This window comes from Quercus lobata, chromosome 5, assembly GCF_001633185.2.
Source record: "Quercus lobata isolate SW786 chromosome 5, ValleyOak3.0 Primary Assembly, whole genome shotgun sequence".
Lineage (NCBI taxonomy): Eukaryota > Viridiplantae > Streptophyta > Magnoliopsida > Fagales > Fagaceae > Quercus > Quercus lobata.
This window is the reverse complement of record NC_044908.1, coordinates 63049304-63063669: the sequence shown is the minus strand read 5'-3', so window position 1 is coordinate 63063669 and position 14366 is coordinate 63049304. Positions and strand designations below refer to the sequence as shown.

The 14366-nt window shown below is 32.4% G+C and overlaps 1 protein-coding gene across 1 annotated transcript; it reads left to right on the top strand.

Moving 5' to 3' along the window:
- Positions 1–4722: 4722 nt before the first annotated feature.
- Positions 4723–5241, top strand: LOC115990917 (oleosin 1-like). The gene has a single exon (XM_031114685.1). The coding sequence runs from the start codon at positions 4723–4725 to the stop codon at positions 5239–5241; it is 519 nt and encodes a 172-aa protein (XP_030970545.1).
- Positions 5242–14366: the final 9125 nt, after the last annotated feature.

Below are 14366 nucleotides of genomic sequence, written 5' to 3'. Positions count from 1 at the left end.
TTTTTTACTGGGGACTCTTTTTCGTCTTTTACCTACGGTAAAAATATCTTTTTGTTAGGTATATTTCTGAATTATTTTTATTTTTATCCTCGTGCTTTAGAATTTTTTTTTTTTTTATTTGGTTGGTCTTTGCACTCGTTTAAGTGACAAAAAATACTTACATGATTGATGGATTACGCAATTGAGACAGTTAAAAATGATGCGAATAGCTAATAAATAATAATAAAGAAATTTAGTTGACACAAAAAATATGTTTTATAAAAAATCAACATTTAAGTTGAATAAAAAAATCATGTTATAAAAAAAAAAATTAATTCTTGAATTTTAAAGAATGAAAAAAAAAATTTCATAGAAAAGGCTTAATTTGTAACTTTCTTAGCAACAAAAGCACTAAAAAAAAAAACCATCAATCTCTAATTTCATAAAGGGTTTTACTAACGTGTGTCTTTAAGGTATATATTAATAAACCATTTTAGAAAACTTTATCTGGAAAATAAAAAAATGATTTACTGTTTTGACAGTTTTTTCAATTCCCTAAGGGCATACATTAACCGGACTCTTTCATAAAATCTTCAACTACAAAATCATATAAATTTCTGCAACAAACATGAATTAAACATTTGGTTTTCGATACCTGTAAACCCCAATGCTTTGAGAAAGTCAAAGAGAAACTCTTCCACCTCTAGTTTCTTTTAGATTTTTTTTTAAAAAGGGCAAATTAAACTTAACATCTTCAACTATTAAAATGCACGATTGGACCCCCAAAGTTACAACTTTGTTTCAATGTTTTTTCCTACTGTTTGTTTTGGTGTTAAGTCTAAAAAAATTTAGTATTAAAAAAATAATTTATCCCTCTCTACAAAATAAGAAGTTGAGGTAAATTGGTCTTTTTTATGCTAAATTTTGTTAGAATTAACAGCAAAACAGATGGCAGAGGGATAAGTAAAACATATTTTTGAAATTGACGGGTCGATTGTCCTTTTCAATAGTTTTGGGGTGGCAAAAGTTGTGGCAGAGTGTGTGGTTAAAATACACACTTTGTAATCCAAGCAGTCATGCTCACAACCCATCTCTCTTTTCCTTGAATTCAAACAACCCTAAATCCCAAAACCATTTTGGACAAAGATGTGAGAGATAAGTTTGGTAGACAAGTTAATATTACCTAAAAATATTTGTATTAATTGTTTTGACTTGCATGCAGGGGCGGAGCTACTTAGCTCCTTCTCCCCCCCCCCCCAAAAAAAATTTTAAATTTTCCCTTAGAGTATATATATAGAAAAAAAAAAAAAGACATGGGCTCCTCCAAGAATTAAATCTCCCCCCCCCCCCAAGTTATTTTCAACAACCAGTCCAATACAACTTAAAATCAAACAACAATATTTGTCCACATTCAGCCTAGCTGACCAGCCCAAAATCCTTAATCATACAAAATTCTTCTCCTCTAAACTAAAGGCACTTCCAGCCCAACCCAACCCCAAATCTGAAATCCATAATCCTAATAAAACAAAACAAACTCTTCGGTCATCACCTCAAGCTTCTGCCTAAATTCCTAGTCTTCACGCAGTCACGCCTTTGCGCTCTGCTTGACGGCCTCGGTTCATGCTGCCTGAATTCCCAGTCCTCACATCATGCGGTCACGCCTCTCCGGCTCGCCGTGACGCTGTAGCTCCACTAGCCTTCATCGCTCAACCTCAAATCCTAAAGCCCTCACCTCAATTCCTCAAGGTATCTCATTTAGTCATTCTCATCTTAGTTCTCTCTCTTTTTCTCTAGAACTGAACTAAATACTAAATAGCATAATAGAAATATAAAGTATGAGTATGTGATATTTTTTTCCAGTAAAGCAATTTATATTTATTTGACTTTATCTTCTTGTGTTTATTGTTATTGGATTCTTTATTCTTGATCCACTGACTCTATGACTCAGCCTTTTTGGCTTTTGTGTTGTTTGTCTCTTGAGTGGGTCTGTGTGGGGTGAGGGCCATGAGACTGTATAATTTATTATATCTCTCTTCGAAGTTAGGTGCCAAATAATGAGCAAATGACAAACAATTAATGCATTTTTAAGAAAAAAGTTGTATGTCATTCAAAACTTAGGTAATCTGTAGAACAAATGTTGATACTTCAATGTCTAATGAGCATCCCTCAAATGTTCAAGAATTCAATTTAAAGGGATAGACCACGATCCAGGATCACGTAAATAAATATATGAATTCCCTAACAACGAACAAGAAGAAATTCGACCTGCTTATCTCATAACAGTTCTATCAACCTAGAAACATATAGTATTCATACAAAGGATCGAAAAATTATTGTCGTGGTTTTCAATTTTCGTGGTTTGAATCACATGAAAATTGGTTGAATTATATTTTAGTATATCTCTACTACAACCCGCCCCCCCTCCCCCAAGTAATTATTCCTGGCTACGCCCCTGCTTGCATGTTGTGATTCATTGCCAAATGTCAATTTACATACGAACCCATCAACTTGTATGAGTTACACAAATGTCAATTTGCTAGTATTCCATTGCCAGAGGATTTTGCTGAAGACGCTGCCTATGCTCCTTGGTCCATCTACTTCCGCTTCAGCTCCTCCTAGTGGCATTGAGAAGACATTGGTTGCTTTGTTGGATGATGTGCATCTCTTATGCGATGATGTACGTCAGGTATGCGATGATGTGCGTCTCTTACGCAATGATGTGCGTCAACGAACGCAATGATGTTGTGCCTGGTTTGAGATACTCAATCCTCCCTTACATGAATTTAACAATTTAAGTATATTCCAAAACAAGGACTACTCTACTCAAGATATTACTTGGATACCTGTCGATCACTCTTTTGTAAGAACAAACATAGGTAGCAGTGTTAGGAGATTTTCTAATCCAGCTTTATATATTAGGAAGCATTATGAGGGATGCATTAGGTAAGTGAATGTTAGGATTTTCTCTTCATTCTTGAAATCACATTCACTCATCAAGCTTAAGCAGAACTCTAAAGCAAATTAGACTTATCTGGAGAGAGGCATAATTTTAGTACAGGTCGTTTGGCTTTCTAGGGTATTTCATAACCAAAGACGAAATTAAGACTTGAAGTTAGGGGTGGCTCTACTGCTAACTATGTGCAGCGGAGGCTCCAATGTCTGCTCTATTGCTGCTTAGTCACTGAGTGATTTTTTTTTTTTTTTTTTTGTGCGTTAGCAGCTTGATAAGGACAAAAATATTTTGTCAATTTTTTTTTTAAAGGATCAGGTTTTTTTTTTTTGGGGGTTAAATTAGTTGATTGAACTTAATTTTTTTGGGTTTGTATATTTTGTTTTAAATTTTAAATCTATAAATTTTTTATGGTCTTTAAAATGAAGAAAAGTTTTAAATTTTTTTTTTTTACAAATTATTAATGTGGTGAGTGGTTATTAGTAAGTAAAATAGTGGTGTAAATGGTGAGCCCAAATGCAAACTAATAATAATTTGCTACCTCAACCGTTTGTAAAAATATTGTAAAAAAATTTGTGGCTATAGTCAGGACAGTTTAATGCATTTAGGGGCCTAAGACGAAAACTAAAATTGAGGTCTTTTATATATTTAAATATGATTTAAAAAATAAATAAATGTTACTTAAATTTTATTATCTTGTTTTAAATGCAAAATTTCTACTAATTAACATGAACCACATAGATTTTTTTTTTTTTTTAGAAAGTCTATAGACAAAAAATTTGACAAAACTTTTCACACCTGTTGATGTGACAAATTGATATTGATAAGTAAAAAAGTGATGTAAGTAGAGAATTTAGATAAGAATTAGTAAAAGTTTGTCAACTTACCTTGTGAAAAATGTTGTGATTTTTTGTGTGCATTGCTCTTCTTCTTTTTTTTGGTTGAGAAGTACTACATTCACAATATTTTCACAATAAATCATACGTGTTAAGTTGTTACTAGTTCTAATTTGAACCCATCACCGAAATTAATTTTTTTTCATCAATAACATTTTGTAACAACCTGTCACTTATAATTTATTATGAAAATATTGTGAAAAACATTTGGACTTAAGTAATACTATTATAATTAAAAAAATGACCCTATTAGTTAAAAATTGGGAGCCTTTTTTTTTACTTAGGGTTTTAAGCAACGCATCAAACTTCTATTATACAGCCGGCATTAATTGGCTATAGTATTACTCTTAAAATAATCAATGATATTATTAAGGAGAGGCAAGCTTTAATTTTATAGAATAAAATTGCAAAAATTAGTACTTATATATATATATATATTTTTTTTTTTAATTGAGAAAAAAGTAGCTATGTTTTAGGAATTCAAATTGTTCCCTCCGTCCGTGTCCATAACTAAAACGAGAATTCCTACATGATACTTGGCCTACTTTTCTTTTGAGTGATTTAATTTGAATACATACAAATACTATTAATTTTTTAAATATTTTTATTAAAGCCTCCGAATCTAGTTGAGTGTATACTTTTCCCACTCTGGGTTTTCTAGAAGAGGAAGAGAGGAATCGGTGAGGGATGGATAAGGCCAAAGACCACGAATAGAATAGAATAGAATGGAGAGAATGCTCCAAGAGAGAGGAACACGGAATTCCTTTCTTTTCTAATTGTTATTTTACTAGCATATAATAAGTAGTATTCTTTATTATTGAAAGTCACAAATTAGAAACCCTCTCCGTTTCTCACTCTTTCATTGTCTCTCTCTCACAATATCTCAAGTACTCAACCATGGACATCATTGAGCGTCCCCACCAAAACCATTCCATCGCCTTCTCCAACTCCACCACCCCTGCATTCCTACGTAAAATCAAAGACCATGCACCAACCCTCCTCATCTCAGGCTCCATCTTGCTCCTCCTCACTGGCCTCACTGTCACTGCCACAGTCCTCTGCATCATCTTCTTCTCCCCATTAATCATTTTCACGAGCCCCATATGGTTCCCCATTGTGACATTCCTCCTTGTTGTAACCGCAGGGTTCATGTCCCTATGTGGCTTTGGTGTTGCCCTTGCGGCCGGTCTGTCATGGATATACCGCTACTTCCGTGGGATGCACGCGCCCGGTTCGGACCGGTTCGACAATGGGAGGAGCTTGATTTACGACACTGCCTCTGCAGCTCAGTGTAGGGGTGTCAATGTTCAACCCAACCCGCGAACACTACACGACCCCGACACGGGTTTTTTCGGGTTAGGGTTAGGCCTTAATGGGTTTGGGTCACAAACGAGTCGACCCGAAAGCGAACGATAAGAAACGTGTCATAAACGGGTCAACCCGCATAACTCGCAATAGACACATTTGACACGCCAATTTATTTGTATCAACCCGAAATGACCCACTTAACACAACCCATTTACCTCGTATAACAAATAAATATTTATTTTATTTTAGATTTGTCAAATACCTTTTATATCCAACATATATTTTAAATTTAAAAAGAAAAGTGAGTAATTACAAAATTTTACAAGGGATATAATTGGAAATTGAAACTTTACAGACCCTAATACTTTTTTCTTTATTTTTTTGGCATAGAACTTTCACAAATGAAATTGGATGAGCTTGTGGAAGATGTTATGAATTTGGATATCAACAAAGAATCTATAGATGATAATTGTGGTCATAGTTAGGATTAGTCTACTGTTTACTCAAATTCTTTCAATATTGATACTTAGCATTTGGCAAGTTCCAATGATATTATATTTTTGTTGAACTATGTTATTTTATTTTTGTTAAACTTTGTTATTTTGAATTTGGGTTGAAGTGTATACACTTCTTTTGGAGTGTAAAGAACTTATTTCTAGATGAATGTTATATTTTTGTTGAACTATATTATTTTGAATGTGGGTTGAAAACTTAAAGTGTATGCATTGCTTTTTGGGATGTAAAAAAAAATTTATTTCCAGATGAATGTTATATTTAATATTTTGCAGGTTGAAATGGGTTGTGTTACATTCGTGTCAACCCAACATGACTTGTTTATTAAGTGTGTCAAATGGATTGGGTCAGGTCAACCCGCCTTATTAACAGGTCGGGTTAGGGTTGAAGGATCATGACACGATTATTAAATGGGTCGGGTTAGGGTTGAGCCATTTAGTCGAATACCCCTACCTCGACACGACACGAACCCGATACGCTAACCCGAATTGACACCCCTAGCTCAGTGCGATGGGCGCAGGCCCTGCAGGGAACGGGCTTGAGCGGCTTGGAAGATTTCTGGACCGAACCAGACCGGGTTTTCCTGCATGGATTTTTAATTTTCTTTCTTTAAATGCCCTTTTGTGTTCAATGAGATTTTCTTTGTAAGTATGGAAATTGGGTTTATCAATTAAAAAAAAAAAGTCACAAATTAGTATTAAACTTATAATTTGATATATATATATATATATATATAAATGGGTTCAAGTTACACCTAATGTAATTCTACAAAAGTTATACATTTTTTATACCGTAGATTTTTAAGAAATCTAATGGTTAGAAAATCACTATAATCAATGTCATCTTTAAAATTAATTACTTTTTATATTAGCTAACCTAATTAATTTGAGAAAATATTATATTATTTTCTTTTTAACTTTCTTTCTCTCTCCTAATTAATTCATCCCTAACCTCGCACAAGAGCATATTTCTCAATGTTTATGGGCATGGAGGCAGTTGTGCTGGACTTTCAATTGTTAAAGAAGCAGGTGTCAACTTTTATAGTGACTTTAATTCACTGGTTTGACTAAAACTCTTGAAAGTAATCTTGCAAAGTAGTAGTTAAAATTTGAACTGTGATGTACTGCTTTGTCACAGCATGCTCTCTGACCTTGTAACAGAATCCAAGCCATTGCTACCAAAATTAATCTTGCTTGTAACATTTGAATTTTCTGTGGGAACTAAATACTAAGAAAATTTTCCACCGATAGACTTGTTTAGTTGAGAGACTAGAGAAAGAGGGTCACCTCCTAGGCCAATTATGCCTGATCCTGCCTCGCCAAATGTACCATCATTATTGTGCCCACACCCAAATACAATCTTTGGTATTGTGGCTTGATGACTAGTAGTTGAGCCAATGGTTAAGGTTTCAACACTAAGATCACCATCAGTGAATGATTGGTCTCCATATAAATAACCATACTGGCAGGTGTTTTTATTAGTGCCACAAGAGGCAGTGTCTAATGCCTTGCAAGGACTTGAATTGCAGGGCACATTACCATATGTTGAAGCTTGCCAAGGATCAAAGAGTGGAAGGTTTTGCTTGTAACATTTTTCACATGGCTCACACTGTGTCCATGTTAGATCTCTGCCTGTATCTACAATGAAAGTTGCTTCTATCAATGAAAGTAAAAGTATTTTGAGAGTCTTTCAATACCTACAACAAAGTCTAGAAACGTGGAGATAGAGAACAACTAAAAGCAATAGTTGTGTTATTCAACAAAGTCTGGTGGCTATGACTTTTTTTTTTTTTTTTGTTGCTGCCGGCGACTTGGCCATGGAGATGGAAGGGTTGTGGAGGAGATAGAGAGAGAAATGTGCAAAGAGAAAGAGACAGAGAAAGAGTCAGGCATATAAATTTTTTTGGGTTTAGAAATAAGTATTAAATGTATTAAATAAATGATAATAAATTAAATCAATTAGAATATTAGTATTAATGAGAGTCTTTTTTGACCGTTAGATCTACTTAAATTCAATGGTTTAAAGAAAGTGTAACTTTTTTTTTTTTTTACTGAAATGGTATAAAAAAGTGTAACTTTTTTAGAGTCACACCAAATGTAACTTAAACCTATCTTGTATGTATGTATATTAACCTAATTACCCAAACCCAAAAGTTAGAAAATATATTTCATAAAAGAAGAAAACGTATTATTATTTTTCAGTATGATAAAATATAGTATGAGTCATTGTCTATAATCTATATCCTAGGGATTGGATTTGGGAATCTTCATTTTAGAATATTTGGACGCCTTGTACAAACGGAAAACCATTCTTCGTTGTTTTCTAGAGAAAAATGTGACTTTTCATTTTTTCTTGGTTGGAGTGAAAAATAAGAGGAAAGAAATAGGGTAGATAGAGTTTTCCACTCAAACACACTTTTTTTTTTCTCATCAAATTGGGAAAGTGGATTTCAATTAAGTCAGCTGGAAGGTTTTTTGTCATCAAATGAAGAATCCAAGGTTCGATGACAGGTTGACAACTAATATTTTAGCCTTACAATTAAAAACAATTATCATAAAGCAAACAATATAAATTGAAAATTTATCATATCTATCAAATTGGAGAAAAATGATGAGAGAATTTAGAAGAAAAATAAAAATAAAAACTACCCCAGCCACTTTTTGATTCTTCTATTTTTAATAATAAATGTATAATGGTAGTTTACTTTGTATCCTTACTCCGTGTTCTATCCTCTCTACCAAACACGCATGATGAAAATTGGAAAAAAACATATTTTTTATCCTCTCAATATTTTCTATCCTTTACTTTCCATCCTCCCAACCAAGTAGAGCTTTAACTATAGAAAAACGATCTTTTGATTTATATATATATTTTTGCTTATTTTCATTTTGGTTCTCATATTTTAGAACTTTCAATTTAGTCCTTGACCTTTTGAACTTATTATTTTTTTGATCTTTATCATCATCTCAATGATAAAACTTGCTTGGTTGACGGATTATATAGTTGGAAAAATTAAAGATGATGTGGTTGGCTAATAAAATAATAATAAAAATTTTTGTTTACACTAAAAAAAAAAAAACCACATCAACATTTAAATGGATTAAAAAGCCAAGTCATTAAAAAAAAAAAAATTAATCCTTGACTTTTAAAGTAAAAAAAAAAAAAAATGATAAAAAAGTATTTAAAAGAAAAGGCTTAATCTGATTCCCCCCCCCTTACTTTATTGGCAACAAAGCACGCAACACACCCAAAAAAATCAATCCATCAATCTCTACCACATATTAGAGCTGCGTTGTTTTAAACGCAGCTTTAACATGTCTGGAGCTGCGTTTAGAACAACGCAGCTCTATAAGTTTTGAAGCTGCGTTTGTTAAACGCAGCTCTGAGATATATTGAAAAAAAAAAAAAAAATCCCAGGATGGCTCTAAAGCTGCATTTTTGGAAACGCGGCTTCATTCCTACTCGGGTAAACGTAGCTCCAACATCAGAAAACGCAACTTCAGAGCTGGTCTATGGCCGGGTTTAATAAACGTAGCTCAAATAGCACCCTGAAGCTGCGTTTTTAAAAAACGCAGCTCAAATTACAACCCTGGAGCTGCGTTTTTAGAAAACGCAGCTTAAATTGGCATTTTTAGTAGTGAAACTTCAACTACAAAATCACATAAGTTTCCACTACAAAATGAAAAGTGCATTTCGTTTATGAGATCTATTTCTATGAACCCTATCAATATCATATGTTTTAAGAAAGTCAGAGAGAAACTCTTACACCTCAAATTATAAAAACCCTATCAATATCAATATCATATGTCTTTAAAAGAAACTCTTACACCTTCAAAATGAGAAGAAATTTTGTTCAAACCTGAACATGTTCAGGTTTGAACAAAATTTCTTCTCATTTTTGTTATTGAAAGGCATCTAATAAATTGAAGCAATAATATTTTTTTTTTCCTTACTCCGATAGTGTAGATGAGCATGTACGTCTTCCCCATCAATGCAGGTTGCTATTTGTGAGTTTTATTTTTATTTTTGATACTATTTATATATGAGCTGGTGTCATACTTAAGTACCCAGGGAGCCAACATTGTTTATGAATGCTTGTCTATGTGATTGTGACAGAGACGCTTTTATAATTTGAGGGAGGCTAGAGAACTCAACAACAAACGGAGGCCGGACATGTTTCTTCAACTCAATTACTTCGAGGTCACCAGCCGATTCCAACGTTTTCCCCAATGAAATATTCAACTTTTAAATGAGCTGGTATGAGAATGAAATGTATTGTTGAAGTTTGTGGTGGAAATTTAAGGATTTTAATGAAATTAAGGATTGATTATTTGGGAAAAAATTGGCCTTTACCTTTTTTTAAAAAACAATCTAGCATTTTGCCCTCTCTCCCAAACTAATTAGGGAAATATATCTCTTTTGAAACTCAATTTTCTCAAAATCGATTTAAGCCCTATAATAGCGTTTTTAAGGAGCTTATAATGACGTTTTAAAGACATATAGTGGCATTTTGAAACTCGAGCTCCTTGAAATCGAGTTATAGGCAAAAAAAAGAAAAAAAAATTGCATGTAACTCGATTTCATGGAGATCGAGTTACAAAATGCCATTATAGGTCCTTAAAATGTCACTATAGACTCCTTAAAATGCCATTATAAGGCTCCAGAATTTTTTATTTTTTTTTTTTATAACTCGATTTTGAAAAAATTGAGTTTCAAAAAAGGGGATTTCCCTAATTAGTTTGGAAAATAGGACAAAATGCTGGTTTTTTTTTTAAATGGGCATTTGCCCATTTTCTCTTGATTATTTGATTTGTTTTGCGTATGTTGTATGTTTGGTTGAAATGAGAGAAAAATATAAATTGTCAATTTAAGCTCCTTTTTTAAAAAAATAAAATAAAATTTTCTTTCTTTAAAGTTGAGGAATTAAATTTATGCTTTCTTTCTTCAAATTAAAAAATATTTTTTATATATTTAAATGTTGAGATGGCTTTTCTTAATACCGATTAAATTTCCATGTTATATTTTTTTTTTTTGCCACATATGTGCAATTCAGTAAGTTTTTTCAGGCATTGAGTGGTAGGAATAAAAAATGACAGGAAATTCAATAACTCAAAAACCAAATTTAAAATTCCAAAAATATGATGCCCAAAAAGAAAATATAAGGACAAAAGAAGTATATTTTCTTCCGCTAATAGGATTGGTCCTTACTTTCTTATTATTTATACTTTAAAACCAAATTGAGTGTTAGACTCTCTTTTTTTTTTTTTTTTAACTAAATTACATTTATACTTTTTAAAGCTTAGAATTATTTTGATGTTGTCTCCAAAGTTTCAAATTTAATATGCATTATTCACATCACATAGCATTCGGATTTAAGTCAATCTGTTCTTGTCCTACTAGGAGGTGGCCATTATTAAAAATGCCAATAGTTGAAGTAAGAATGTGTGTGAGGAGCAATTGCCTGTAAAGATGCTTTTTTTCTTTTTTTTTTCCCCATAAATTCACTAGAAACCCTAAAAATTATAAAGAATGATTTTTAAAAGATAACAACAACAAAATTGAGATGTTGGTCGATGATTACCATTTCATTTGTCAACTTATCATTTCATTTTGTATAAAATATGAGGCGTTTCAATACAAAATTTTGTATGAAACTGATTTGGTTAGAAAAGAATGACTTGCTATATATGATTGATAGTCGAATAGATGAATAGTATGGGAGCACATTGAATATGTATAAATGATCATGAATGAATGTGTGTGGTTAAAGAATCTTGGACCAAGTAATAACCATTGAAACTCACTTTGCTTAGAGACTATTGGGACGTGGCAAGAATTATGAGCTTCTGTTTGCATCAAAGGTGAAGCCAAGAGGAGAAGGGGGCAATTGCCCCCATGACCTCCCCAAAACCTCCTTTCATGCAGGAATCATGATTAGTTTGCTCCCTTGACCTTGACAGGATTTATAGATTAGTTTCTAGCACCCCTCTAAGTAATAAGTACAAAAAATTATTTAAAAACAAAAAACATACAATGGACTCACGACATAATACTTTCACAACAACTAAAATTCAATTTCCTGTATTATGGTTTTTTTTTTAATTTTTTTTTTAGTTCAAATCAAAATAATGGATCCCATATTTTAAAAATTAAAAAAAAAAAAAAATTATGGCAATAAATCCTCATTGCCATTTTCTCTCCACTAATCTTTTTTCCCTTCAATCTCTTAACTTTTTCACACTTTCAAATTTTGGGTTTTTACTACAAACTCAAATTTTAAATAATTTCAAGAATAGGGAAAAGAAAGTTATATTTTACATGTGTTTTAAATGCAATCAAGGCAGTGGGCAATATACAACTTTTCAATTATTGCTCTATTTTAAACACTTTTACATTGCTTTATTTTTTTCAATTTATTTTGAGTAATCAAATTACATGTTTAAATTTTATGTATTGAAGCTAATCTTTAATTTGATTTTATTATTAATGAATTGATTGTTTGTTTAATTTATTTTGTTTTTTGTTTTTATCTTTTGATAATAAAAAAATACACAAACTTATAATTAATTGAGATTGTGAAGAAAAAAATATGAGCATAAATAATGAAAAATAAATTATAGCTTACATATATATTACGATTTGTATGAAATTGAATTAATATATAATTGTCTCTTTATTTTTGTTGATCTTGATTGATAATTTTTAGACAAATTTTGCTTTAAATCTTATCTATTAATCTCCCCCTACCCATTTGACACCGAAGTGTTCCAAGATCTAGCAAGCTCAATCTGATATCAATCCGGCTCAAAAGCTTTTCTTGAAAATTAGAAGAACAACACGTTATTTTGAATTTTTTTTTTGTTATTAATAAAGAAGTCAAAACAGTATTTAATTAGTGTTTCTTAGGATGTATCAGAATTTATATTTTATTTTTCCTAGGCAGACAAGTATTTTATTGTGTTTCTAGTTCCTAAGAGTCAAATCTGACTTTGGTCAAGTTAAGTATATGTTTTAATTATTATTTTCATTTTCCTATGCTTGTGGGGTTGTTCCAAGCTCTATTTAAGCCTTTTGGCTGAATCTAATAAAAATCTGAGTGTATTTTCAGAATTAAAACCCTTGTGTTTTTCAGAAGATGGATTTCTTCTAAATTATCTCTTATCTCTTGAGTGGATTCCTTTGGGTGAAGAGTATCGGTTTCTATATCTCTTGGGTGATGTTAATCTGTATCCCATAGTGGTGAGTCAATCTAGTTTTGTATCCTTAACTAAATTCCTTTGGGTTGTGTTATCTGTATCCCTTTGGATTTACTTTGATGGTGAACTTGTCTATCACTTTATTTATTGAGTATTTTTATTATCCCATATACCAGAAAATATTAAACATATTCATCCACCCTACCCTCATTTATCATATTGGTTAAGTTTGGGTTGCCCCATACGAATTTGGTATCACCCTTGGAATAGAAATCCTACTTAGACACTGGTTTGTGTTTTGGTTAATGTTTCCCTGTAATTTATGAATTATAATAAATACAAGCCCCTTTCTTAGTAATGCAAAAGATTTTGGAGTTGATTTTGTAGCATCCACCTCCCCCTCCCCCCCCCCCCCCCAAAATCCTATGTATAAATAGTTAATTTCTTGAAGAACTTAGGCTATATTTGTTTTGGGTGTAAATGGACTTGGGAAAATATTTTATAGCCTCGTATGTGTTTGGGTGCACATGTACAATACGGTCAAACTAAAAATAATTTCAATTGGCCGTAAAATAAGGCCCCTTGACCCATAAATGATTTTACACATCCAATTTACCTTCAATTGCTTTTCCAGACTCACAAACCCGAAGAGAGAGAGAGTGAGCTAGGAACCCAGCCAAGCTTCAGACCATTACCCTGATCATGCGGCCCCACCACCCAGATTGCGCCAGTGAGTTCTCCTTTTCTTCCTCATCTCTTATTCTCTTCCATTTTCGACCTTTGCTCTTCCATCCCTCTCAAACCCAAGCCCAGATCCTCCACACATATCAATCTCACTGCCTCAACCCATCCCCTACCCACGCCGTTGTAGCCCTCTTTGGGTTTTTTATTTATTTATTGTAAAATAACATTTCTTCTTGGGTTTTGGAGGATTGGTGGTGGGTTAATTCATGGGTTTGTGGGTTTTGATAGTGGCCAATTAGGGGTAGCGGATCGGTGGCTGTGGTGGTTTGTGGGTTTCAATGGTGGTGGGCTGTGGGTTTTGGTATATGAGTTTTGATATTGATTTTGAGATTAATGAATTTTGATTATAATTATGATTTTTTAGGTTAATTGGTTATGTGGTTGTTGATGGTGGTGGGTTTATTGTAGCTAGTGGTTGCTAGGATTATGATGGTGACTGGGTTTTCTAAAAATATGTTTTTACATGCAATACCAAACACTAAAAATACTTTTTTGGTAATTTTTACAAGACACAAATAAACAAATGAAATTATTTTCCTTTTAGTAAAATATTTCAAACTAAAAATATTTTACACTCGGAAAACATTATACATATTGCCAAACATAGCCTGAGTTACAATTAAATGAATAAAGGTGCATATTAAAAGAGAATGTTAAAATTTTCTTATTATGTTTACACATATGTTGAACATAATATTTGAATGAAACATTTTTGTACTCAAAAATAACTTTTATAGTGTTAGAGATTAAAGATAAAATTTGGCTTGTTTATACTCATTA